The sequence below is a fragment of the Tiliqua scincoides genome, chromosome 7 (genome assembly GCF_035046505.1).
Source record: "Tiliqua scincoides isolate rTilSci1 chromosome 7, rTilSci1.hap2, whole genome shotgun sequence".
Classification (NCBI taxonomy): Eukaryota; Metazoa; Chordata; class Lepidosauria; order Squamata; family Scincidae; genus Tiliqua; species Tiliqua scincoides.
In genome coordinates, this window is record NC_089827.1 from 55,811,772 (window position 1) to 55,835,787 (window position 24,016).

General features: G+C 46.9%; 2 protein-coding genes across 5 annotated transcripts in view; one reads left to right on the forward strand and one right to left on the reverse strand.

Annotated features, from left to right (window-relative positions):
• MICALL1 (MICAL like 1) overlaps positions 1-16,902 on the forward strand; it is a 33,533-nt gene extending 16,631 nt beyond the window's left edge. The window contains exons 5-16 of the mRNA XM_066633476.1: positions 1,549-1,685; positions 3,193-3,740; positions 4,772-4,835; positions 5,034-5,425; positions 6,015-6,493; positions 8,338-8,472; positions 9,188-9,314; positions 10,914-11,004; positions 11,538-11,611; positions 13,113-13,227; positions 13,534-13,580; positions 15,134-16,902. Of these exons, the coding sequence (XP_066489573.1) occupies positions 1,549-1,685; positions 3,193-3,740; positions 4,772-4,835; positions 5,034-5,425; positions 6,015-6,493; positions 8,338-8,472; positions 9,188-9,314; positions 10,914-11,004; positions 11,538-11,611; positions 13,113-13,227; positions 13,534-13,580; positions 15,134-15,255 (2,331 nt within the window). The 3' untranslated portion in view covers positions 15,256-16,902. The remainder of the gene's footprint in view (positions 1-1,548; positions 1,686-3,192; positions 3,741-4,771; positions 4,836-5,033; positions 5,426-6,014; positions 6,494-8,337; positions 8,473-9,187; positions 9,315-10,913; positions 11,005-11,537; positions 11,612-13,112; positions 13,228-13,533; positions 13,581-15,133) is intronic.
• On the reverse strand, positions 15,853-24,013 carry C7H22orf23 (chromosome 7 C22orf23 homolog). 4 transcript variants are annotated; one of them, XM_066633477.1, is made up of 8 exons: positions 23,969-24,013; positions 21,731-21,844; positions 21,052-21,114; positions 20,348-20,536; positions 19,638-19,763; positions 18,295-18,395; positions 17,917-18,022; positions 15,853-17,638 (listed from the first exon to the last, which is right to left on the reverse strand). In XM_066633477.1, the coding sequence occupies exons 1-8, from the start codon at positions 23,994-23,996 to the stop codon at positions 17,577-17,579; spliced, it is 789 nt and encodes a 262-aa protein (XP_066489574.1). In that variant the 5' UTR covers positions 23,997-24,013; the 3' UTR covers positions 15,853-17,576. The 4 variants fall into 4 exon arrangements, with proteins under 4 accessions (XP_066489574.1, XP_066489577.1, XP_066489575.1 ...); XM_066633480.1 differs by lacking the exon at positions 23,969-24,013 and adding an exon at positions 23,802-23,958; XM_066633478.1 differs by lacking the exon at positions 23,969-24,013 and adding an exon at positions 23,565-23,777.
• Between the last annotated feature and the right edge of the window lie 3 nt (positions 24,014-24,016).

Below are 24,016 nucleotides of genomic sequence, written 5' to 3' on the forward strand. Positions count from 1 at the left end.
AAGCAGGCTGATGGAAGGTGCTTGGGTTCAGTTGAGTGGGTTTACCTGGGTAGACAGGTGTGGCTGCCCCAGTCATTCTGCAGGATGTGAAGAATGACTCTGAATCCACAAATGCACATGGCTGGGTGATGATGATATTTTAACACAGGACCAAGGCTGCTATTGAGGGATGTTCCAGCAGCTCTTAGGCTGCTGAACTTGCCCAGGAGCTTCTGGGGAGTTAGAAGTGTCAAAAAATAAAGGAAAAAATAGGCCTAAATTAAGGGGGAAAATTCATCACTTCTTGTATGAGCACTTTTCAGAAGACAGTGATTCAAAATCTATCATCTGACTCCTCAGTGATGAAGAGGTTATGGGTATCCTGTGGATTAGTATTTGTACTGGCCCCTTGCTTTGCTCAGGGACATGAGTGTGTCAGTGCAGGATAGGTAGTCTCCATAATTTTCTCCACACTCAATGTGAAAAGTGGACCAGGGCCCTCTTGAAAGGGTGGGGAGTGCAGCCGACCCCCCATGCACTCCTTTCCAGCCCCAAGGCAGGAGAGGAAAGTGTGGGGAGGGGTGGTTGTTGCTACATTCCACTGAGGTGACCATAGTTGTGGGTTAGCGAGCAAAGCCAGCTAACAGTTGTGGACCACTGGTGCAGGGTACAGTTTAGAGCAGTGTGTGGTTGTGACCCAGCAAGTTGCATACTGCCTCTGTGCCATGTTACTGTTTGGGATTGCAAAAGCATGGGTTGTGGAGTGCCATGCAAGCTGGTGGATCACAAGCTATACTGGGCTGGCCTAGAGAGGAGCTTCTGCTGTTCATAATATGCGAGGGATTGTTTACATAACCAGCATGTCTGGGGCAGCTATCCCTTAGCTCCTACTGATGGCTGATGTGCTTACCAGATCCAGGCCCCAGTTATCTTGTTTCATCATGGAATAATACCCTGCTACTTTACCCAACCCCTTTTTTGTGGTTCTGGGGACAGAGGTCAAATATGTTGTCCTGAGGCAAATAGCAGGTTTGTTAAATCTGGTGTTCTTCAAGCTGGGATTCAGTGAGACACAGGCAAGTTGGAACAGAGCTTGCCTCAAGCCACGAATTCAGCACGGTAGTGGTTCACTAAATTTGCTACCCCATGCAAAGGTAATGATTTGGGGATGGGGAATCTCAGTAATTTGGGGGAGGGATTACTCAAAATATTTTAGGGGAGGGTGGCTTGCCAGCATAGCGGCAATAGCATGGCTATTTTAAAGTTATTTTGCTGCTGCTGCAGGTGGTGGTGATGCTCTTAGAGTACAATCCTATTCACAGTTATTTGGGAGTAAACCCCCCTTTAAAGGGACTTACTCTGAGTAGACATGCATAGGCTTGCTCTCTTAGTGACACCAGTGCTCCGATTCCTGTTGTGCTTTGTGGTTAGATATGCAATTTTGGGTCATGTTTGTGGCTCTGTTGCATTAGGTGGAGGTTTGTTAAGGCCATCCATCCCTCAGTCCCTAGATTAAACAAGGATCTTTATGCTTGGAGCCACTCTCATTGTACCTTCTTGTTGCTTTAGGACCATGTTGTTGAAGGCCTGGCAGAACAGTCGCAGCGCACCACCCTAAGCAGCACTTGTGCAGCTTGCCAACAACATGTTCACCTGGTCCAACGCTATCTGGCTGAGGGCAAACTGTACCACCGTCAGTGCTTTAGGTGAGCTTTTCCTAGTCAAGCCCCGGCACACTTGGAGCATCCCTGTGTTCTGAGTCATGAACACGTTCTGCCTTTCTATGTATTTGGATGCCGCTTTAAACAAAATGTTCTCAAAGTGGTTTTCATAGTACAGGATGAGACCCCTGTCCAAAAAAGGTTTACAATCTATAGCAATGCACAAGGGAGCCAACAGAGCAAGGGGAGAAAAGTGAAAGCAAGGATGCTTAGTCTTGATCCCAGTTGAGGCCAGTTTTCCATGATCCCCATATCAGGAGATGCGTACAGATGTGGTGCAGAATGAGTGACTGGTGCATCTGTTTCTTGGGAAATGAGTGACTAGTGCATTGATTTTCTATACCTGCTTTAGTGGTTTTACTGAACGTACCTTTCTTCTTGGTAGTAGTGTGTATATTAACTTTCCAGTTTTGTTTTTGTGTCTTTCATAAATTAGCATAAAATTAGTTCAGAGATCAAAACTGCTTTGGGCTAGTTGTCATGTAGAGAGACAGTAATCGTCCCAGCTGAAGAGATCCAGATATCTTGTAGTCTGAATGGACAGTACAAATAATGAGGAATAGGGAGGGCTTAGATTACTATGTTAAAATAGAGATGGGGAAACTAGTGGATGCATTTAAGGATACATCAAATAAATGCTCTGTGTCAGGGGTGTCAAACTTGTTTCATTCCAAGGGCCGAACAGCATTCATGGTGTCTGCTGAGGGCCCGAAGTGATGTCATTAGGCAGGAAATGATGTCATAACCAAAAATAAAAGCACTTTTTCTCACTTAGGAACTCATTAGCTGCAAACGACAGAAGAGAAAATACACAAATCTTGATTGCATTTCAAGATACGGGAGAGCCCAATTTTCACATGGGCTGTCCTTGTAGCAGTAACACCTTAGCACTGCTTCCGTGGGCCACATCCAGCCCCCAGGCCTTATGTTTGACACCCCAGCTCTATGTAATTGTTTTTTTTTTCCTTTTGTAAAGTTAAATAGATGTAGGGTGGGGGACCAGACCAATCAGGACTGCAGCTCATGGGGAGAGTGACATTTAACCCTTTCTTGTCACATGGTGGTCCCCATGAAAATCACACCCATGATGCTTATTCCTAAGTGGGAAGTTGCCATTGGCACTAAGGGAAGCATCTCTCACAGAACATATAGAAGATTTGGGGGCAATTTTAGCTGAAACCACAGTGATAGGGGAAAGGGTTAAATATCCCTCCTGCCACCCCAGAGTCTCAATCCTAATTTCCCCTTTTCTACCATGGGTGCTATTTAACTGCTTTAAAAAAACATCGCCTTAACATATCTTTAATGAATTGTGTAGTTTGGCTCTAAGAAACAGCGAAGTTGAAGAGACTTTGCCCAAAATCACACAGTGAGTCAATGGCAGAGCTGTGAATTGAACTTTGTTCTTCTGCATGCTCTCCCATGATCACAAGGCCATGATTCCTGCTCATCTCCCCATTTTTGTAACTGGCCCTGTTTGTGTTGCTTACAGATGTAAAGAATGCTCCAGCACACTCCTCCCTGGATCTTACAAGCCTGGGCCTGAAATGGGCACGTTTGTGTGCACCCAACATCGTGGCAAGCTGAGTGGGAGGACAGAGCGGAGGCCCAGCCCAGATCTTCAGCACACAGAGAAAAACAATGGGGCAGGAATGTTGAGCACTCATGAGGAGGACAAGAATGGAGTGCTGGACCGTCCCCCATCAGCTGTGGAGGAGACGGGGGAGAGGACAGTGGATGGAGCAGAGATCAAGATTCCTCTTGCCCAGTCAAAAAATGAAGCTCTCGGAGTGACACCCAGCTCTGAACCCTGTTCCCAGATGCCCCCCAAGCCTCCTGTGCCAGTGAAACCACTCCTGTGCAGCCTGGAAAAGAGTAGCCCGCAGCATGGGCAACTCAAGGAGACCCGACCCACTCCTGCTCCCCGGAGGAGCACTGACACAACCACCCTATCACCACCAAACCCACATCCCGTCCCACGGCCCAGAGCCACAGTGCAGAACGAGGTTTCCAGTGAACAAGGATCCAACCTGGTCAATGGTAAGGCAGCGAAAGACGGGGCGGTACTGAATTCTGTCTGTTTAGGACAGTGCTGTAGCCTTGTGCAGTTGGGACAAGCCAGAACTAAAAATAGAGTAAGGTGTGTGTGAATGTGCTAGGAATAAAAGGATAATATCCTGTGTATTCCAAGGAGGAAAAAAAAGATTCTTCTTGAGGAAGGAAATAGGCCTCTGGTTTCTGGCAAATGCATGAGCCTGCCTTATACTGGGACAGATGACTGGTCCGTCAACGCACAGTATTGCCTAGCTGGCAGCTTTCTAAGTTTTCTGGTATTTCTCAACCCTGCTGTGCATGATCCTTAAGTGGTGGATGCTGGGAACTGAACCTGGACCCTTATTTATTGCATTTATATCCTGCCTTCCTTCCATGTTGGAACTCAAGGTGGCATGCCTCGATTTCTTGTGTTTATCCCCCCCTTCCACAACAAGCGTGCATTTGGTAGGAATGTTCCTTTCCCCCCCCTCCTGCTCCTGCAGCTGGGTCCCCCATGCAGAGGATGCTCAGGGTGGGCTGGTATCTTTTATTGGACTAGGAAGAGATCACTTAATCCCCACTGGCAACTATAGTACTGCCCCACCCTTAGATATAGTATGTCATTGCTAGAGGTATGTGTGCTCTTCTCGCCCCCGCATTCCAGTTCTCCAACAAGATGACCCAGTAACAGAGCACCAGCCCTACACACACAGTTAGCTCAGCTTGTTTGTACACATTTGTTGTGCATGATGTATTCTTCTTCTGAGGTCCAGGATTCTTTGGTAAGGGCTAGTGAAATGAATGGGATGGGAGACTGGATGCACCGTGGGCATGGGAATAGGGTAGAGGGATGAGGAGCTGCGAAAACCCACTCTCTGATGACCGGAAGCTGTGTTCAGCCTCCTGGGGTTGAAGCTTTTATCCACAGCCCCAAAAGGCCAGCTAATACCTTTAAAAAGAAATGCTCTCATGTAATGGATTTAGAAGTTCTTTCTTGAGGATGACACACATCTGTGTATTCTTTATTTCCGGATTAGGTAAGAGTCCTGAGCCCTGCCCTCCAGTTCCGAAACCCAGAGGCAGACCCACAACCTCAGACCGGTATGTCCTTTTGCTAGACTTCACAGAACTAGGATATTATTTTTCACTGAATCAGATGAAAACCAGCAGAAACCATGATCATCTCCCTGTTATTACAGACCCATCAGTTTGTTAGAATTCAGACATGCTGTTTCTTTGCACGAATATCTTGTTGTCACCCCCCCCAGCACTTCTTAAGCCTGTCTTTTCTCCCACCAGAGCTGAGGAAGCACCAAGACCCAAAGACCCTCCATGGATTGCCTTGGTTCAGGTGGAGACCAAGAAGAAGCCTGCTCCCCCTCCACCGGGCAGTAGCAAGGAGACTCCACCAAGGGCTTCAGAAGAGGACCAAGATGGAGAAGAAGAAGGGAATGCCAGAGGCAGACTGAGCAGGCACACTCTGAAGGAACCAAAATCCTATAACCCTTTTGAGGAGGAAGAGGAGGGGGAAGAGGAGGAATCTCTTGTACCGCAGAGCATGCAAAAGCAAGAGCAGAGTGAGGCTGAGGCTACCTCCAAGGCTGTTCACCCTTGGTATGGCATTACTCCCACCAGCAGCCCCAAAACAAAGAAACGGCAGGCACCAAGAGCCCCCAATGCCTCCCCACTTGGTGAGTCTCCCCCTCCCTTAAACGGGGAATTAATTTGCCACGTATCCAGTCCAATCTCCATCCTGTGGCACTAGTTCATAGGCAGACCCAGAGCTTGAAGGGGATGAAGGAACTGACAGTTATCTTGTGCCAAAGTTTCCCCTGGATTCCTCACATCCTTGTGACATCTTGTGATTACTATTCTAGTGCCTCAGTGATGGATCACCAGGATCAGGAAAGCTTCCTCATATGATAATCATAACAGCCCCCCCCCCTTCATTAGTGCCTGCTACAACTGTGGTTTGGGTGCCATAGAGCTGTTTCCCTTCCTCATTTGTTTTGTTTTTGATGATGACTTGCACTAAGAGTCTTGACTGGTCACCATCTTGTAGGCTGGGAAGAGTTAATCTGCAGTCATTTTCTCTCCAGACACTTGTCTTTCTTGCATTTTCTCTCTCTTTAGGATGCGGTGTGTTTTGGACCACATACATGGTTTAGGGTGGGGATGGAAGCATCCACAGGGCTAGATTGTATGACTGGCTGACCCAGGGGTTCTTCAGATAGGCAGTGGTTTTCTGCTAGTCTCTCAATTGAGACTTTGCTTTTGCAGCTCAGCACCCCATCTCCAGACTTTCCCACTCAGAGCCGTCTTCCTGCACTCCATCTCCCGCCCTCAGCCTGGAGAGCATTACTTCCGAGTGTTTGACCAAGACTGCTGGTGACCTGGATGAGACTTCTGTGCCCAAGAGTTCCTCTGAGCCCACAGTCCATGCGCCATCAGCTTCTATAGAATCCTGCTCGGACCCTCCGCTTGCCAGCGTCTCTTCCAGTGAGGATCCTACAGTTCTACCCAGCTGCTCTGCTAACTCCTCTTTTTCATCATTTGGTGATTTGGCTGGCTGTGGCACCGAAGTGCACGGGGGTACTTTGCAGACTACCAGAAGCAGCTCAGCTGGGAGCTTGACCTCCAGCCCTGGGCGACTGTCTCCCAAGCCTCCCCCTGGTGCTGCTCCCACACCCATCCTCTTGGCATCTGAGCTGTGCAGCGGGACTGCCAGGAACTCCCCATCACCCAAGGCACAGCCAAAGGTGGGTTGAAGTGACTTCCTTAGCTTCTAGAGGTGACACCTGTCTCTTCTTCTTTACCCCCTCCTCCTGCTCCCAGCTTTTCATCATCCTACCAGCTTGGTAGGAACTTCAAAGCCTACCAAGTTTGGGACCCCATCCTTGCTGTAGATCTTTCAGCTATTGCATTTGTCACTTTAAGGAAACCAGGCATAGCAACACAACTATATAACAGAGCATTTGAACAGGAAGCACCAAGTTTTTCCTAGGAGTGGCTAACAAGACCTTAATTTAGGGGAAAATGCTTGAGTGGGGGGATATACGGCAAAGCTTGATAAAGTTATGCACAACGTGAGAAGGGAGTCTTTTTAAAAGGGTATCAGACAGATTAATGGAGATCTATTAGTGGCTGTTGGCCATGAAAGAGGAATGGAACAGGTATGCTCAGGAAAGTATACTACCAGATATGAATGGCAGGGGGCTAGGAGGTCATTGTCTTCACTTGGTTTGCTTGGATGCTGTTTTGGGTGGCTTCCCGGAGGCATCTGGTCAGCCACTGTGGGGAGCAAGTGCTGGACTGGGGCTTTGATCTTCTGCAGCAGGGCTTATCTTGTATTCTTAGTTAGGGCTTACTGCCTCTCTTGCTTTGGCTTTTTGGCTAGGTGTGCAACCGCTGATCAGACATATGCTCTCCACTCTGGTTTCTGGTGTCACCCAGTGGTGATGTTATACACTACACGTTTCTGTAAGGTTACAAGTGACATTCTCCAAGGAGTAGCTGCTGTGTTGCAATCTGACTGAGAATTGCAGATCCTGTCCTGATCTGTCTGATGAAGAATGTTGGGTTAGAATTACGAAAAGAATTGAGGTGACTTGCTTTGGATCACAGGTTTGCTTTGGATCACTGCAGCACAGTGTGCTGCACATGTGCTGCAGTGGGTTAAGAAGCTTGGCTCTTACCTGGAGCATGCAGAAGTTCAGTGAGTCGGTTTCCCAAACAGTGTACCTCTCTCCTAAATGCCTTATCTGGATAGCAGTTGTGAACAGAGTACCATCCAAACAGGGCTTTTGTATGTTTAGTATCATAGGCTGCAATCCTGACCACACTTTCCTGAGAGTAAGCCCCATTGAACAAAATAGGACTTACTTCTGAGTAGACCTGCTTAGGATTGTGCCCTTAATCTTTCTCTCTTCAAGAACTATTGTATTTCTTGTTTTCAACCATGTTCACTGTTTGATGAAAAGTATTTTTTTAAAGTGGCTTATCAATTAAATATTGCTTGCATAAAGAAGCTTTGCAGTTGTTACAGTCACCCTCCCCCCCCCCAAAAAAAACCCCCAGCTTATCCCCCCCCTTCTCAAGTTCTTGGAAATGGAAGTGTGACAAGGTTTGCCCTAGTGATTGGTAGCTGAAGGATCTTAGTATAACAATTCCCAATTGTTTGCCAAGTTGCACCATTTAGGGTGTTTCAAGGTCCCCTGTTGGCCCTTGTCCCGTCCTCATCTGGCATAATGAAGACCCACTGCCCACCGTGCAATGCGCTCTGCCTGTCCCGTCCTTTCAGTCATGCTATTCAGAGTAATCCCATACTTTCTGGCATGTCCTTGGTTCTTAAGGCTGACCTAGGGATCTGTAGTATCTTTCACTGTGTCTCAGGCTTTGTGTGCATCAGCTCCCTCCTATACTCAGGATCAGGGATCCCTTCTTGTCCCTCATGTGTCTAGGAATGTCCTGGGGGACTCCTCATCTGTTGGAGCCGAGTCACTGGAGCCGAGCTGTTCCCATTGAAACTGTGGTAAACTCAGGGTCACATCCTACCCCAGGTATATACTGTATTGATATTCTGGTTCTGCATGTTTCTCCTTAGTCATCCTGCAAAGAGAATCCCTTCAACCGGAAGCCATCGCCTATCGCCTCCCCCGCAACGAAGAAAACCCCCAAGGGACCTAAGCCAGCAAGGCCTCCTGCTCCCGGACATGGTTTCCCACTAATCAAACGGAAGGTACATGGGATTGGGGAAGAAGAGAGGGGGACTTCTGCACTGCCTGTTGGACCTGGGGTGCTGCTGTAAATCTCATTTTATCCTGATGGTGAAGGAGGAAAGTTCACACAAACCCTAAGAGAAAGACGGGGAGCTCTATAGCAGTACTTCCTGTCTAAGGGATGCTGTGAGGGAAGGCGGGAGTTAGTATGAGGTAGTTGTGTGTGTTTGTTTTTTCTGGAAGCTGCACCATTGTAACAGCCATTCACCCAGCTTCTAAATTAGGCCTTCCCCCAACCTGCTTGGAGAAAAAGCAGGTTGAGGAAACTTGTTTTATCTTCATTAGCGACCATTTTCTGATTGGCTGCATGTATTCTTTACATCTGTGCCATGTAGACTCCAAACGTTACCTCTGAATGTGTGTCCTTGAGAAAATCAGCCCTGTTTTGTTTTTTTTAAATAAAATAAAACAAGTTCTTGATCCTCATGGTGTTTCAGAAAGGCTCTAAAATAAGCAGGCCTGGGAGTGTCTGTCTTAGGCATGGAGCTCAAAAGGGATTTGGGACAGGATATCTGTGCGAAGTTCTGTCCTACTTCTTGCCCTCGTCCACATTTTTAAAAAAATGGTCTTCTCAGTCACTTTATCTCCCTCTTACCACACTGGCTCAAGGTGTTATCTTCCAGGCATGCTTGTTAGCACTAAAAAAGAACCATAGTGTTCCCTTTGTTTTGACAGGTTCAGTCAGATCAATATGTTCCAGTGGAGGATATTTATGGTGAAATGGACAGCATTGAGCAGCAGCTGGATGAACTGGAACACCGAGGAGTAGAGTTGGAGAAAAAGCTCCGCAGCATGGAGAATGGTAGGATGGGTGGTGTCATTCATGAGGCTTTCAGGGAGTGGCAAAAGGCCCAGAGAGACTGAAAATACAAAGCAATGTTAGGGCACAGTCCTATCCAACTTTCCAGCACTGATGCAGCCAAAATGCAGACCTGAGATAAATGTTCCCTTACCTTGAGGAGGCCTTGGTGCCTGCCTCCCTAACACAGGATGCAGTATACACCCTGCTGGCACAGCCACGTAAGCGCTGGAAAGTTGGGTAGGATTGGGTGCTTAACTGAACTGCCAGGCAAGTCTTCCTTTTGACTTGCCAAAATTGCTTGACTTTGGCTGCTAGCGCTTCAGTCCTATCACCATATTTCCTTATAATACTGGGCCAATTCAACCATGAACTGTTGATCATGAACATGAGCCAAAGAGAGTGTCAAACCTGCATGCTCCCCCCTCCTCTTTCTTCTTTCATTCATGCATGCAGGAATCCTTGTTCGTTAAACTACAGCTCCACAGACCATCCAAGTCCCAGTTTTGTATCCTGGTTCATAAACCACAGCTAAACTGCAGCTTCTTGGTTTAGGTGATTACATGGGATTGTGCTTTAGCAAACCTGGAATCCTCCATGACAGCTTTGCTCTGGAGCTGAAGAGGAAGGGACAGGGGAAAGCGCATGAGCTTAGTGCTCCTTTGGCTCACATTTACAGTCCAACAAACCATAGCTCATCGGATTGCCTGAACCAGCCCTTGTGTATATGCATAGTGTACAACAATAAAAGGAGGACATAGTGCCATTAAAACAAAACTTGATATGTATACATGTACAGAATCATAAGGAAACAAGGTTGGAAGCCGAACCTGAGCACCAGAAGGCATTAGGAGTAACAAAAAGATGTATGAGTAGAAGAGACTCAAATGCACCAGGCGGAGAGACTTCACGGGAACAGGGATGTAATGCTGCTGATGGAAGGAGAGGATTTGCAAGATGGGAAGTCTTGGCTCCTGGCTTGTAGGGGAAATGCTGACTGCTGGAGTTTAGAGAATGGCCTGGTTGTGACATCTACTTTAGTTAGGAAGAGAGTGAATTGGGACATTCTTAGGAGCTGGTTGAAGGGGAGAGAAACAGTATATCATCCTGGAATGTCCCCACTGCTTCGTTGTCTGTGTTGCCTAGAAATTAGAGAGTTGGCAGCAGGGGAGCTGGGGGTGGTGATGGTGTGAAAGGCATGGAAGTGTGCAGAGGTTGAGTGCTGGCAAAAGTGTGTGATGTCATGCTGTTAGAGCAAAAAGGCCATCAGGAATGCAGTGTGCTGCTTGTAGGGGGATCTCCATTAACAGTAGAGACAAAGAGAGAAGCGGTTGAGTATTGACAGCTTGGGAAGAATGAATTTAAAGGATCCCTCAGCTGGAGCTTTTACAAAACGGCTTAGGAGGTGGTGTGCCGAGCAGGCATCGTGCCTTTGCTGGAAAAAACAACAGTCTGGGTCTTGGTTGCCCTGAAGCTAGTAGTGAGAGAGAGAGAGAGAGAGAGAGAGAGCGCTCTCCTGACCTGGCTTCTTCTTCCCTTGCTGCAGTGGTGGTGGCTCATCTACACATATTTCTCAGCTCTTGTTATCTCTATCTCTGACAGATGCTCCTGAAGATGGCTTGCTGGTCGACTGGTTTAAGCTCATCCATGAGAAGCACATGCTGGTGCGCCGGGAGTCTGAACTCATCTACATGTGAGTACGAATGATTCAGGCTGCAATCCTAAATATGCTTCCGGGGGTGTAAGACCCACTGAAGTCAGTGCGACTTTGGAGTCAGCATTGCACTGTTAGGTGGGTAGCCTGCTGCAACGTGAAGGCTCAGGTAGGGAATACAGGCAAAAATATCTAAACAAACAGAATCGTATGTCATCATATTAGAATATCATTGAACTGGCCTTACTCTTTGGCAGCTGTCACCCTGAAGATAGTGTTCAAACAGGTAGAATTTGCAGCCCTTCCAAAAGTTGTTCACTTGGCTAGTTTGTGGTGGCTGAGGAGTGTGTAACCCAGAGCTCCAGAGAGGGCTTATGCAGCCTATAAGAATATCTCTCTTTATAAAGACTGAATCTGCTTATAAAGAATATCTCTCTTTATAAAGACTGAATCGACAGTCAATCTGCTGTTGAATCTCAGGGGCATCTGCGAAGAATGATATTGCCTCCCTGAAGATTCCCCCCCCCAAAGTTTTGCTGCTGTCTTGTGATGTTCCTCTTCTCTCCTTTCAGTTTTAAGCAGCAGAATTTGGAGCAGCGTCAGGCTGACGTAGAGTATGAACTCCGGTGCCTTCTCAACAAACCTGGTAGGTCTCTCAAGGTGCACTCATCCAAGGGTTTTTAATTGACTTACATTTTAGCATTTGAAAATGGTTCAAGCGGGGCTAGTTGGAAAGTCAGTCAGGATCTAGTGGTGGATCTGTTAATGTTTTGGGGGTAGATCAGCAAGGCTTTCTGACTCCCATTTGTTTAACAAGATTAGCAACAAAAGGGCTTTTCCCTCCCAAAGGCAGGGTGCTGAAATAAAGAGAGCTTTTTCTGGAGGGGGGGGGGAGCCAGGAGCAGATTTTTGTGGGAAAGAACTGTGAACTCAGTTCTGGTGCTGACAACAAATTCCTAAGCTGAGCTTAGTTGAGTTCAGAGGCACCCATTTCTTAACTATATAGCATCTGTCCCATCTCCATAGTTTTTCACCCGACTCCTGTTGGTGGACCTAGGAGTTACAGTAAAAAATATCCCAGAAGCTTGGTTTAACTTTGTTTTGTCTCTTAAGTGCCTCTTCAGGCACTTAAGAGGAATATGCTTATAGGGCCTACCTGAGGAGGCCTCGCCAGGTCATATGTGCGCTGTGTCCCGTTCCCTGGTGTACTTGGGCCTTCCTGGGTTGGCTGGTCATCCAGGGTGTGTGCTTGGCATTAACTTGTGTGTCTTGATAATCAAGATCTTTTAAAAATAAGGCATGTTCAGTTTCCTTAAATAGCATTAAAAAGTGATAACCCAGGAGCATGAACAGAGGGGATACTACTATTGGTGGCAAGTGTAGATTCAGAAAGACCTTTTTTCTTTCTCTCTGCTGTTGTCTATTTCAACCCACCTTGACTGCCAGCAGAGAGCACTGTTGAATAAAATGAGAGGCGCTATCCCCAGTGCTAGTATGTTCAGCACACACATTCTGTAAATAGCATATTCTGTCCTAGTGGAGATGAGTCCAGCAAGAGGAAAGCATCCAAAATAATTTCAGAACAGGAGTGAGCCACAGAAAAGTACATCAATGAGAAAAGCTGAGCATGAACCGGAATTGGCCCTTTGGCAGAAGTTGGCATATAACGAAACTTTGAAAACATGAATGTATGACACTGCTTTATAGTGAAGTCCACCTTCCCTGCTACTGTAATGGGCAGTATCTCTCCAAGGGCCTCGGCAAAGGTTTTCCCCAGCTCTGCCAGCTGGGGACCCTTTTCATTGGAGATAACATATTCCCCACCACATTCTGGTGGATGGTTCCTGGAGTGTCTTGTTTCTGCTACTTAAAAGAAGAGGTCATCCTTTCTACCTCTGTGGTAGCAGGATAGGCACCAGGATAGGAAGCCAGTATTTCTAGCACCTGCACAGTGGGGTCAAATGGCATAAAGAAGAGGAACCTTCAGGCTGAACTGGATAGGTGATTAGATCTAAATCTATTGTAGTTCTTTGAGGTCTAGTTGAGGTCAAATGCACATCTCTTGTGTTACGTTGCACAGAAGGGAGGGCCAGTCAGTTGCCTAAGAGAGTTATGTCACATACTGGTTTTGCTATTTTGGTGGGTAGAGAGAGACTGGACGGATGAGGACCGAGTGAGGGAGAAGGTGCTGATGCAAGAGCTCGTGACCATTATTGAACAACGGAATGCCATCATCAACTGTCTGGATGAGGACCGGCAAAGGTAGCATGGGGGGGGAGCATTATTAGCGGAACTTCTTAATATTGGGGTGCTGGTGGCACAACACTGCAGAGTCCAACTGCCCAATGCCACTGTTGCTTTGAAACTGCAAGCTTAGTCCAAGAGAATTGATGTTAGTGGCTTGGGCAAAGTTTAGAGATTGAGAAAACACCTCCTGGTGTGCATATAAAGGAACTGTTGGCCAATTGAATTGAGAGATGAGTGACTTTTGTCGTTCCTCAGAATCATGGTTCCTTCTCTTAAACTGCTCCTTGGGGGCTGTAACAGGGTCTCAATTTTATTTCTCAGGGAGGAAGAGGAGGACAAAATGTTGGAAGCCATGATAAAAAAGAAAGGTAAGAGAGAACTGGGAACCCACCATTAAGAGCCACAGTCCTGACCACCGAGCCCTGCTCCACACTTAGAAGAGAGCACAAGGATTTCCTGTTCAACATTGGTTCTTAAGTGTTAATTAGGGCTGTGTACAGGTGATGCATGCTAAACTTACTACAAATTCTGCCTCAAGTAATGCTGTATTTTACAATCTGGGTAAATAGTGCAAATTACATATACACAATTGGTGCTGTTTTGCTTAAATTTTTAGGGCTGCAATCCTATGCACACTTACCTGGGAGTAAGCTCCACTGAACAGATTGGGACTTACATCTGCAGTCACGCTTAAAAGAAAAATATTTGTGTGTGGGGTGTGTGTGTCAAATGACACATTCCTGCTTGCCTGCTCTTCAGGCCAACTCTGGCCATGAATGGTGCATGGCACCCTTACCACTGCTACCAGGCAACAAGCGTGATGGCAGATGACAATAGACACGGCCTACATCTGACTAGGGATTGGGGGTGGCTAAGCTTCCTTCCTTCATCCAACATTAGGAGCACAAAATGCATCCTTGTAGTCATTATTTTGGGGAGCTGAGTACTCAGAAGCAAATTTAGGGAGGGAAAGGGGGAACTGAGAGGTATTATGTCAAAGAACCCAAATCCCTCTCTTTCCCCAGCACCCTCAGGGCAAAGTTCTTCCTTTTCCTCTGAAAGAACCACTTCAGAGGAAGAATGTGAGCCATGAAATTTGGCATAGATGCACACTTCTTTTTGCTATTTTGCTAATTTATTCTGGTTTTGCTAACTAGGGACGGGGCGAACAACTATGCAGGGCATTAATACCGTCCTGAAATCTTGTTCAGCTACCTTGCTGGCTTCTTAGATTTTACGAGGCTTTCTTACACCCTTCCCAGCATTTCTTCTTAGCCAAAAGGGCTAGAAACGTACTACTGTTTTACAAAATGGAGGCAAGGATTTTCAGATAGCTGCACTCAGTGACCAAGACAACATTCTATGCTTTCTCGGTGCTCTTGCAGAAATCACAGCATACATGCAGCCCTGAGATTAACCCTAAACACACACTGACAATTCTCATTTGAGATTGTATCTTCATGTGAAAAGGTTGGGAACCCTCAGTGTGTGCATGTGTGTGGCCAGCTTACAACCATCTGCATTATCTGTGAGGCACATCTTTGGCAGACAGCAAAGCTTGGGATACTTTTCAGTGGCAAGTCTCCCGTTTCTGCATTCAGACAGGAGCTTCAAACTCTTTCTTAATCCTTGGCTGGCGGAAGAAGAAATCAGACATAATTCCAAATTCTGTAACATCTGTCCTGATTGCAGAACTCTCAATTTTATGATGTATGCAAACAAGCAGATCTAAGCTAATTTGCCTAATTTAGCGAATGTCATTCACTCTGTAGGATGTGGAGTTTCTGGGCACAAAATTTCAGAGCTCCAGATGCTGTGAGCATTTGCTACAACCCATGCCTGTAGACTCATGACCTGCCAGCCCCCGTTTTGCTCCCCAGAAAGCACACACTGTACTCTTCTCCCTCTATTTCTTCCCCAGAATTTCACAAGGAGGCTGAGGCTGATAGCAAGAGGAAAGGGAAATTCAAGCCCATGAAAGTGCTGAAGCTGCTTGGGAACAAACAGGAGTCAAAGACCAAGTTGCCCAAGGAGAAAAGCTAGAGCCGACGGCAGCAAGAAGCAAGGAGGAATGCTGTGCTGTCAAAGAGCATCAATCTCCTGGCAGAAGATGTCTGCCTTTTTTTTTTTTTTTTTTTAAACAAAGCTGTGCCTCTCCATACACCAAAGCTGGCTTTTCCCAGAGGAATTCCGTGAACTTCTAGCAACAGGTGCTCCTTTGCCTGGTTAAGGAGGTGGCACAGCAAGTCTGATCAGCACTGAAAAATTGGGAAGGGATGGACTGGAGGAGGAAGCTACCTATCCCTTCAGCTTTGGGGTGGGATGGTGGAAGCAAAATAGCTTTAGACTTCCTCGGTTCTATGTACGTTCTCATTAGGAGTAGTTTTGAGCAGTACAGGATTTGGGTGTCTGTGGGAAACTTGCACTAATTGTCCCCCCTCTAACTGTGATAGTCACATGTGCCTCGTACCTTTGTCCTTTGGGGAAGGGAAGGCTTTCCATAGTAGTCTGGGGGACTCCCTTCCTCTCCTTCAGCCCTCTTTTCTCTTTACCTGTCAGAGACCTGATTTCGGTCATTTGAAAAGACTTGTGGGCTTTGAGCGTACGATTTATTTATTTTTATTGACTTAAAACTGTTAAACTGGAGAGAGAGTGCACAACACTTCCATGTCATAAGGTCCAATAGAAACAGCCAAAATCCTAACTTTGCCCTGTTTCTAGATGCCAGAGAAGGTATCTCATGAATGGTGGGCCTTTGGAAAACATTTAACAAAGGAAAGAAAATAAGGGAATGGTATTTGTGCAGGTCCAAATAGGACACTCACTGGGCCTTGTTAACTTGCTGCTGCTGCTTTTATCCATAGCGCTCCTCAGGGGACATGAGGGGCTGGGAAAGGGTCATATATTCCCGGCCAAGACAAGACATAGGAGGCTGCCAAGCTGTCCTCAATGCCAACAAGGTTTCCTTTTTGCCTTGCTCACCAGTGCCACCCTCAGCCCATTTGGGGGATCTCAGCTGCTCCTCCCCCAGCTTGCTCTGTATACTTTTCTAAGAGTGTGAGAGGTTTCTTTCTTAGCAGAATTTCAGCCTATCTGTATCTGATTTTATTTGTTTTGTGAGCGTGTATGTGTGTGTGTTGAGAGGGGAGATGCATCTTCCCCCCCTCCCTTTCTGCCTTCTTCTCTGAGTCGAGGAGCTATTTATTGAGATGTTTGTTTGGTTTGAGTTAAACACTGATAGTATTGTAGGTGTTGGTAGGTCAGCTGTTAGTCTTGAGTTCTTATTAGCAGAGTAGACTATCAGCCCAGAGCAAATTACTTTGCTGCCTTATTCAAGTATGGCATTTTGGACTAGATCTTATCTACGATGCTCAGCCTAGACCATTCCAGAAGGGGATCTGAGTTCACAGCACCGTGTTGCTGGCCCTAGTCAACACCACATTCCCGGCCCCCATATGTGGATGATGGTGGCCACCGGACTCCTGTAAGATCCTGCTCTCCATTGCTGGGTTTGATCCCAAAGCACAACTCCGCCTCTATCAAACAAAGCAAGCTGGTGTGGCAAATGGATGCTGGATACACTCCAGTATGAAACCCTCTTGGCCCCAGTGGACATGATTACACTGTATTAACTGCAATCTCCACTGACATGCAGGGAACAAAAATTAAACAAAACTGTTGTATTTAGCACCTATTGTAGTGTTTATTTCTGTGTTTGAGTCACCAGGTTCTGAACAAGATCAGTACTACTGTACGGAAAGAGTTTTCTAGGGAATAGAACGTAGAGGATCATGACTCCTCAGCTATATGTACCCCAAATTCATCTTCCTTATATATGTTCTTCAGAGGCCTGCCTTGTTCATCTCTAAAGTAGGAGGCAAGTGCTTGCCTTACTTTACCTCCCTGCTCCCATCCCAGTTCTGATTCTGGAAATGAGCTTAGCTGCGGCAAAAAGAACTTGAAGCAGTGAGGTAAAACTCAGGCCTCCTGTTTTAGAGGTGAGTGGAGCAGACACAGCATTAAATAAATATGGCTACCCTGTCATGCTTAATTTGTCCCTGACAAGTTTTCATATGCACATGATCTCACTGAGGTAGCCATAACATCACAACCAAAGCTTACGTTTAGGGTGAAGCCTTCTGAGTCTCCCCTCAGTATCTCTGAAGCAGCAGACATCACTATTATCCATGTGCAATTACACACAAGTTTATACATGAGAAACAGCAGCAGTGACTTCCAGCTTTGACTGGAAAACAGAACAAGCCCTACAGAAGATGAGGTTTATACAGAAGTGTTTGACCAGAATGCTTGTTATGAGCGTCACGGTTCTGGCCCATCACAGAACAGCACAAAATGCTAGGAAATCAGGGCTGGCGTGTTTCAGGGTCTGAACAGATGCGCTGAGGTGCTTCCGTTTCTTGCTGACCTATTTAAAGAAGAAAAACATGAGTACACCCCTACAGTTCCCAGCCAGGCATAAAGTCACCCTTGACAAGGCCTGCTGCTGTTAAATCTATGAACAGAATATTCCTATTCAGGGGGTAAAAATGGAATTGCAGCTTTTCTGTAGCTTTCTGCCACTTAATTGATGGGAATATACTGATGGGAGCCATTCTTGATGCTCTTATAGAGGGCTTAGTTTTGGCAGTAGAAGTGAGGCTACAGCGTCAGGCTCTGGAATGGGAAAGGACTACTGGTCTTGACCTGGGCTTTCGGGATCAGGTTTGTTGCTGGTTCCAAGGACTGCAACCATTGCTTTTCTCAATTCTGCACTTCTTTGCTTGTCAATGAGCTCCATCTCCCGCAGTTTCTGCAGAAAGCAGATGAAGAGGGTGAATTCCAGAAACTTCCATTTCCTCACAAAATAATGTGATACTCTACAGTATGGCAAGGACTTATTTTCCTCTGCAGGAGCAACATTTAAAAACAAACTTTGTGGTTTATATATAAGCGCTCACCCCCTCCACACACACCTTTTCTCTACCTACTGCAAAGGTGTCATGCCCAGTTGTCAGGCTTGAGGACCAAGTAATGCTCAACACAGTAAATGCCAGAATGCCCAGACCAGAAGAGTCCAGATACCTGTGATATTTCAGTGAGGATGATCCCTTGGTACAGCTTGCCTTGTCCCAGATCCTCCATTTCTGCTAGAAACTTCTGTCGATCACGAATTTCTTTCATCACTGAACATCAAAGAGAAAACAATAGCAAAAGAGGAGCTGGAAGGCAGGGGCATATCAGTTCTGTTTGTATACCGACTCTTAATTTCCATTTGTGCTACACAGTGCAGTAGTTGCTTGTACAGTACTATATTTAAATGTGGATAGGACAATCTTCTTTTTGAAGGAAAAAAGGTTAGTGCATGGCATTGGTTGCCATGAGATGTGATGGCCCCAGGTTTCAATGAGTTTATACAGGGATTAGACAAATAACATGGTGGATAGGTCTATCAGTGGGTATTAGCCATGATGGCTATGTGGAACCTCCTGCTTCAGAGACAGTATTCCTCTGAATATTAGTCTGGGAAGGGCAAACAGCATTTGGCTAAACCAGATGCTGGACCAGATGGACCCCTACTCTGATCCAACAGCAATGTTCTTGGTCAGTCATTGTGTGGGTAACTGGCCAAGGCACATGTCAGAACACAGGCATGACCTCACCATCTTGTGTGAAAGCAGAGCTGTAGGCCACCAACTTTTACCAACACCAATATTATTATCCCACTTTTCTGCACAGATGTCGTCCAGAGCCAGCTCAATGTATCTTTGCTGCCACAGATCAGGCATTGTGATGGCATCTTCATGCAAACTTAGTGTGCCCCAGGGCACCCCATAAAATCCTGTGACATTCTGAGGTGTGCATTCAGTTTTGCTTAGGGTTAGCTGTGCTAGAAGTGGTACACGAGCCTGCATGCATTTGCTGTGTCCATTATGGTAGGTTCCCCCCCCCCCGAGTTGTGCCACACACCTGATTGCTTAGTCTGTCTGTACAGTTTTGCACTGCGTATGCTCTGGTAAGAACCTAGCAGCTCGTGCGCTCCATCCTGCAGTCCCTGTTGCAGTTTCTACTCATTCTGTATGAGATTGCTGTGGCCCCAGCAAGTTTATATATTTGGCAAGAGCAATGATTGTTTGGTGAAGGCCCCCCTGCACTATGTCCTGCTGTATGGTTCTCTCTGGAAGTACAAGACATCTTGCGATACCGACAAACCTTAACAGCCACTGAGATGGAAGCTTATTAAGCAGCTGGGCAGGGCAACAGAAGGAAGACTCCTTACCTCTGAGACCTCATAAAACCTCATACTACAGATGCTGCCTTCCTTTAACTACACCCTGAGCTCCAGGATGGAGTCTCTCCCTGCCCTGGTCACATACAGAGAGTGCATCAAGCCACTATTTTTAACCAAGTGGATTCACCGTACGTACATTCTTCGAAGCGGTCAGGTACCTCTTCTTCCACCTTGACCTGTTTCTTCTGGGGTTTTTTCTCTACTTTTTCTTTTCCTGTTGCAAAGATGTTCTGGAGTCTTTCCTTCTCCTTCTCCAGGTCCCCTACAAATGCCAAAGAAAACCGGTGGCAAACAAGGTGAGGGAGCAATGCTGTCTTCTGTCGCAGGCTTTGCAGTCAAGTTCCTACGCCTGAGGGCATAGAGAGCACCTACACAAGTGTCTGCATAGGAGGCCAATCAGAATCTTGCCTGCAAGATGCTGTACATGTTGATCATAACAAATACTTTGAGTAAAAGTTCTGATACAAGCTAATCGGCCACATATATGTGAGAGACACTTATGTAACCTAGGCAAAACAAGTTTTGGTAGGTAGTAGAAGAGAGGGATAATTTAGTGACTGGAAATGTTCATAAATGTGTTGCACAAGGCTATTTGAGAGTTAGTATAGCCATGCCTTGAGCAGGAACTCAATGGTGGCCTAAAGAATCCGCTATCAGCATCATTCTCCCACACACATCAACATGGGAACAATAATATTGACCTACCTGGCAGAGATGTTGTAAATATTAGTGAGAATTTATTCTTTTAATATTAAGTACTATATGTGCTACATATTACTGTTAGCAGCCTCCTCTCAAAATCAGGCTGCTGGGGATTTATCCTTCCACAAAAGCCTGCTCACTTACGGGTAGCCTGGGGCCTAAACTTATCTCGAGTATATGCATCGTCTGCCTGACAGATCTTAGCAGGACGGAGATGAGGTCTGCCAACTCGACTGATAAACTGAAAAGCCTTTGGTGGTGGGGAGACAGGTTTCGGTGGCTCTGGTTGTCTGCTGGATGTTGGGCTGCAGCTGGTAGGCAGAGGGTCACCTCCTAAGGAGGGAAAGACAAACACTGTAAGATCAAGGGGGCAAAACTTAGGAGTTACTGATAAAAGAAGTAATGAGATATCCTGATGGGGACTTTATAGAGCTACTTCTGGTTCTCAGCTTTAATTAAAAACTCCCCAAATCTATTCTTACAATGTGTATAAATACAGAAGAACTTACTCAGCAGCCTCTATTATAGTTTTATCAGGACAACTGGACAACAGGACAGCCTGGAAAGAAACCATCTTCTGTGACTTATTTCCAATTACACTCATGTCTATGTAAGTTTTCTTTCCAAAGGGCAAGAGGGCATCTTCAGATGGAGCAAGCAAGTGAAGCAATCTATCCAAGGATGCCATCCATCCATTGGGAAGAACTTATCATGTTAAGTCCAACATTTCTTTCTCCCTTTAGAAGTTGTTTAAGTGAATACAACTGAACCAAGTTTCAGAATCTGGGAACAGAAGCTTTGAAGCAATGCAAAGCCTAGAAAGATGACGGAATTCAGGTATTACTCACGTTTCATGCAGTCAATGAGATGACGTTGCTGGAACCTAGTGAGCTTGGATTCTTCCATCATCACTGAAAAATATAAGAAATCTGTAAAACGCCTCTAAAACGGTACTTCGAAGGACATCACCATCTCCAAAGAAGGAAATTTAACACAGACAGCATGTGCATAGGAAGTACCAATTCAGAACCCTGGGAATGGCCCCATAGGTTCCCAGGAAATGCCAACCACTATGTTTAAATAGAATCCGAAATATATATTTTTATCTAAGTGTGACTAGCATCAGCTCTCACTAAGGGTCCAATCCTATCCAATTTTCCAGTGCCAGTTCAGCCATGCCAGTGGGGGTGCACAGGAGGGGATGGGGAGGCAGTCACAGAGACCTCCTTAAAGTATGGGAACATTTGTTCCCTTACCTTGGGGCTGCAGTGTGGCTACACCAGAGCTGGAAGATTGGATAGGATTGGACCCTAAGTTTAACAAGTAGAGTGCCTGAAAGCACTGACCCTTTTTCAGAACTGCTATAACCACACATCCCGACTAGAAGGGAGCAAGTTGGATGAACTGCAGAAAGGGGTGCATGGGATGCCACGGTCAAATTGGTTCAGTGAAATAGGATGCAAAATTGCTGGCCAAGGGCTCCAAAAGTTCATCCATGTTCTTACCACTGATTAGCATTCTGATTACCTTTTAACAGCTCCTGTGTTTCTCGGCTGTATTTGGTGACAATGGGAGTATGCCAGAAGCCAGTGCCTTTTGCTACAGTAGGTGTCACCCTCCCATGGGAAGCCATTGTGGCACCTTGAAAACAAAGAGGGAGAGATGCAGTTTGGCAACCATTAGTACCACAACTCCAAGACATGCTCTGTCCCTATCCTCTCCAGTCATTTCATTCCGCTCAGAAATTTACAGATGAGGTTATAGCTACATGCTAGAGCACATGCCTAGCAAGCAAAAGGTTCCAGGTTCAAGAGAGGGCGTGGAAAGAACCCTGCCTGAAGAGCTGCTCCCAGCCAGTGCTCATAGTAGTACTGAACTAGAAGGACCCCTGGTCTGACTCAGTAGAAGGCAGCGTCATATAGGGCGCAATCCTAACCCCTTATGTCAGTGCTTTCCAGCACTGACATAAGGGCAACGCAGCTCTGAGGTAAGGGAACAAACATTCCCTTACTTTGAGGAGGCCTCCGTGAGTACCACCCAACTGCAGGAAGCTGCATATGTCCCATTGGCACTGCTATGCCAGTGCTGGAAAGCACTGACATAAGGGGTTAGGATTGCGCCCATAGTCAATCAATAGGAGCCTCTTTCAATTAAAAATAAGCCAAAAGAAGCCATTCCTCCCTTTTTTCTGTTGTATCAAGTATAGTACTATTAAAGTGTTGAATGCGTACTGTAAAGATGTCCTTTGGGAAGATACAGGGAATGCTTTTCTACTCACATTGCTATTTGCTCGCAGATTGCCACACAGTTTGCTGACACTAGCTGTGTGTGCTTCTGAGCACAATTCAAGGTTTTAACCTTGAACACGCTTTATGGGCCAAGACTCACATCCCAGTACAATCAACAAATCCAATGCTGGCCTCTTACGCATTGCTGCAATACCTAAGATCCTCACCTTATTTAATAACAGACTATTACAGTGGTTCCCAAAACTGTGGGTCGGCAGCCCACTGGATGGGTTGCCAAAGGTTGATGGAAAGGTCAGGTAACTAATTGCCCCAAGCCCTGAAGCTATTCAGAAATCAGATACTGTAGCTGCTGATTGCCCCGCAAGGAGCTCAGTTCCTGCAGTTGGCAAGCATGTGGAAATGTAGAGAGATAAACATGAGGGTTTTTTTCTGGTTACAATAAACAAATAAATATTCTTCCTAGACCTTTTTTAAGTCTCGTAAATCCTGGTGCCCGGATCCCAAGGGATCTCCTCTATGGAGAACTCGTGCAAGGAAAGCGCCCTCCAGGTAGACCACAGCTGCGATACAAGGACATCTGCAAGAGGGATCTGAAGGCCTTAGGAGTGGACCTCAACAGGTGGGAAACTCTGGCCTCTGAGCGGCCCGCTTGGAGGCAGGCTGTGCAGCACGGCCTTTCCCAGTTTGAAGAGACACTTGGCCAACAGTCTGAGGCTAAGAGGCAAAGAAGGAAGGCCCGTAGCCAGGGACAGACTGCACTTGCTCCCAGTGTGTAAGGGATTGTCACTCCCGAATTGGCCTTTTCAGCCACACTAGACGCTGTTCCAGAACCACCATTCACGCGATACCACAGTCTTTCGAGACTGAAGGTTGCCAACATCAAACCCTGGTGGGTCCTGATAGCGTGTCATTTTAAAAAGTGGGTCCTGGTGCTCAAAAGTTTGGGAACCACTGGACACTCTGATGCCCCACTCTATTGCCCCATAAGATGGGTGGGTCCAGGGGGCCATGGGTGCGTGCCCCCTGCAACTGTCGCAGCAGGGGGGAACCACTGGGCAGGGCACTGGTGGCTGACGGAGGTGAGCTGGAACTGGGAGCCCAGGTCTACCCACCTGCCAGAGGCGGCTCCAGAGGGCAGCTGAAATGGGAGCCCAGGCCTACCCGCCTAGCAGACCTCGGCCACAGAGGCCAGTGCAGCAGGGAGCCCAGGTCCACCCAGCTGGCAGAGGCGGCTGCGGAGGGTAGACAGCAGGGAGCCCAGGTCTCCCCACCTGGATGACCTGGGCTCTGGAGCGGAGGGATGCTCGTGGCCCCGCCCACCAAAAACACTGGTCCCGCCCCCTCCTCACAGTGTTGTGACGTCACAACCGTGGAACGAGCGCGCGAGGACCTGCTCCCACCGCGCCCCCCCCACGACACCGCGCCAGCCCAACTTCCGGCCCTGTCCAGACGGGCTCCGGAGGCGGAGAGGGCAGCGTCGGGGGGAGGTGCGCTTCTACTGTCTTCCTTCTCTCACCAGCGCCGCCGGCGGCTCCCGTCACCATGGCAACCGCCGGCGGCACGG

Excerpts from the sequence above, each read along its gene's own strand:
- C7H22orf23 (XM_066633477.1), bottom strand. The coding sequence starts at position 23,996 with ATGGTGACGGGAGCCGCCGGCGGCGCTG. Across the intron at positions 21,115-21,730 it reads AACACAGGAGCTGTTAAAAG|TGATGATGGAAGAATCCAAG; the intron begins GTAATCAGAATG and ends TATATTTTTCAG. Across the intron at positions 17,639-17,916 it reads ACCTGATCCCGAAAGCCCAG|GTCAGCAAGAAACGGAAGCA; the intron begins GTCAAGACCAGT and ends TTCTTTAAATAG.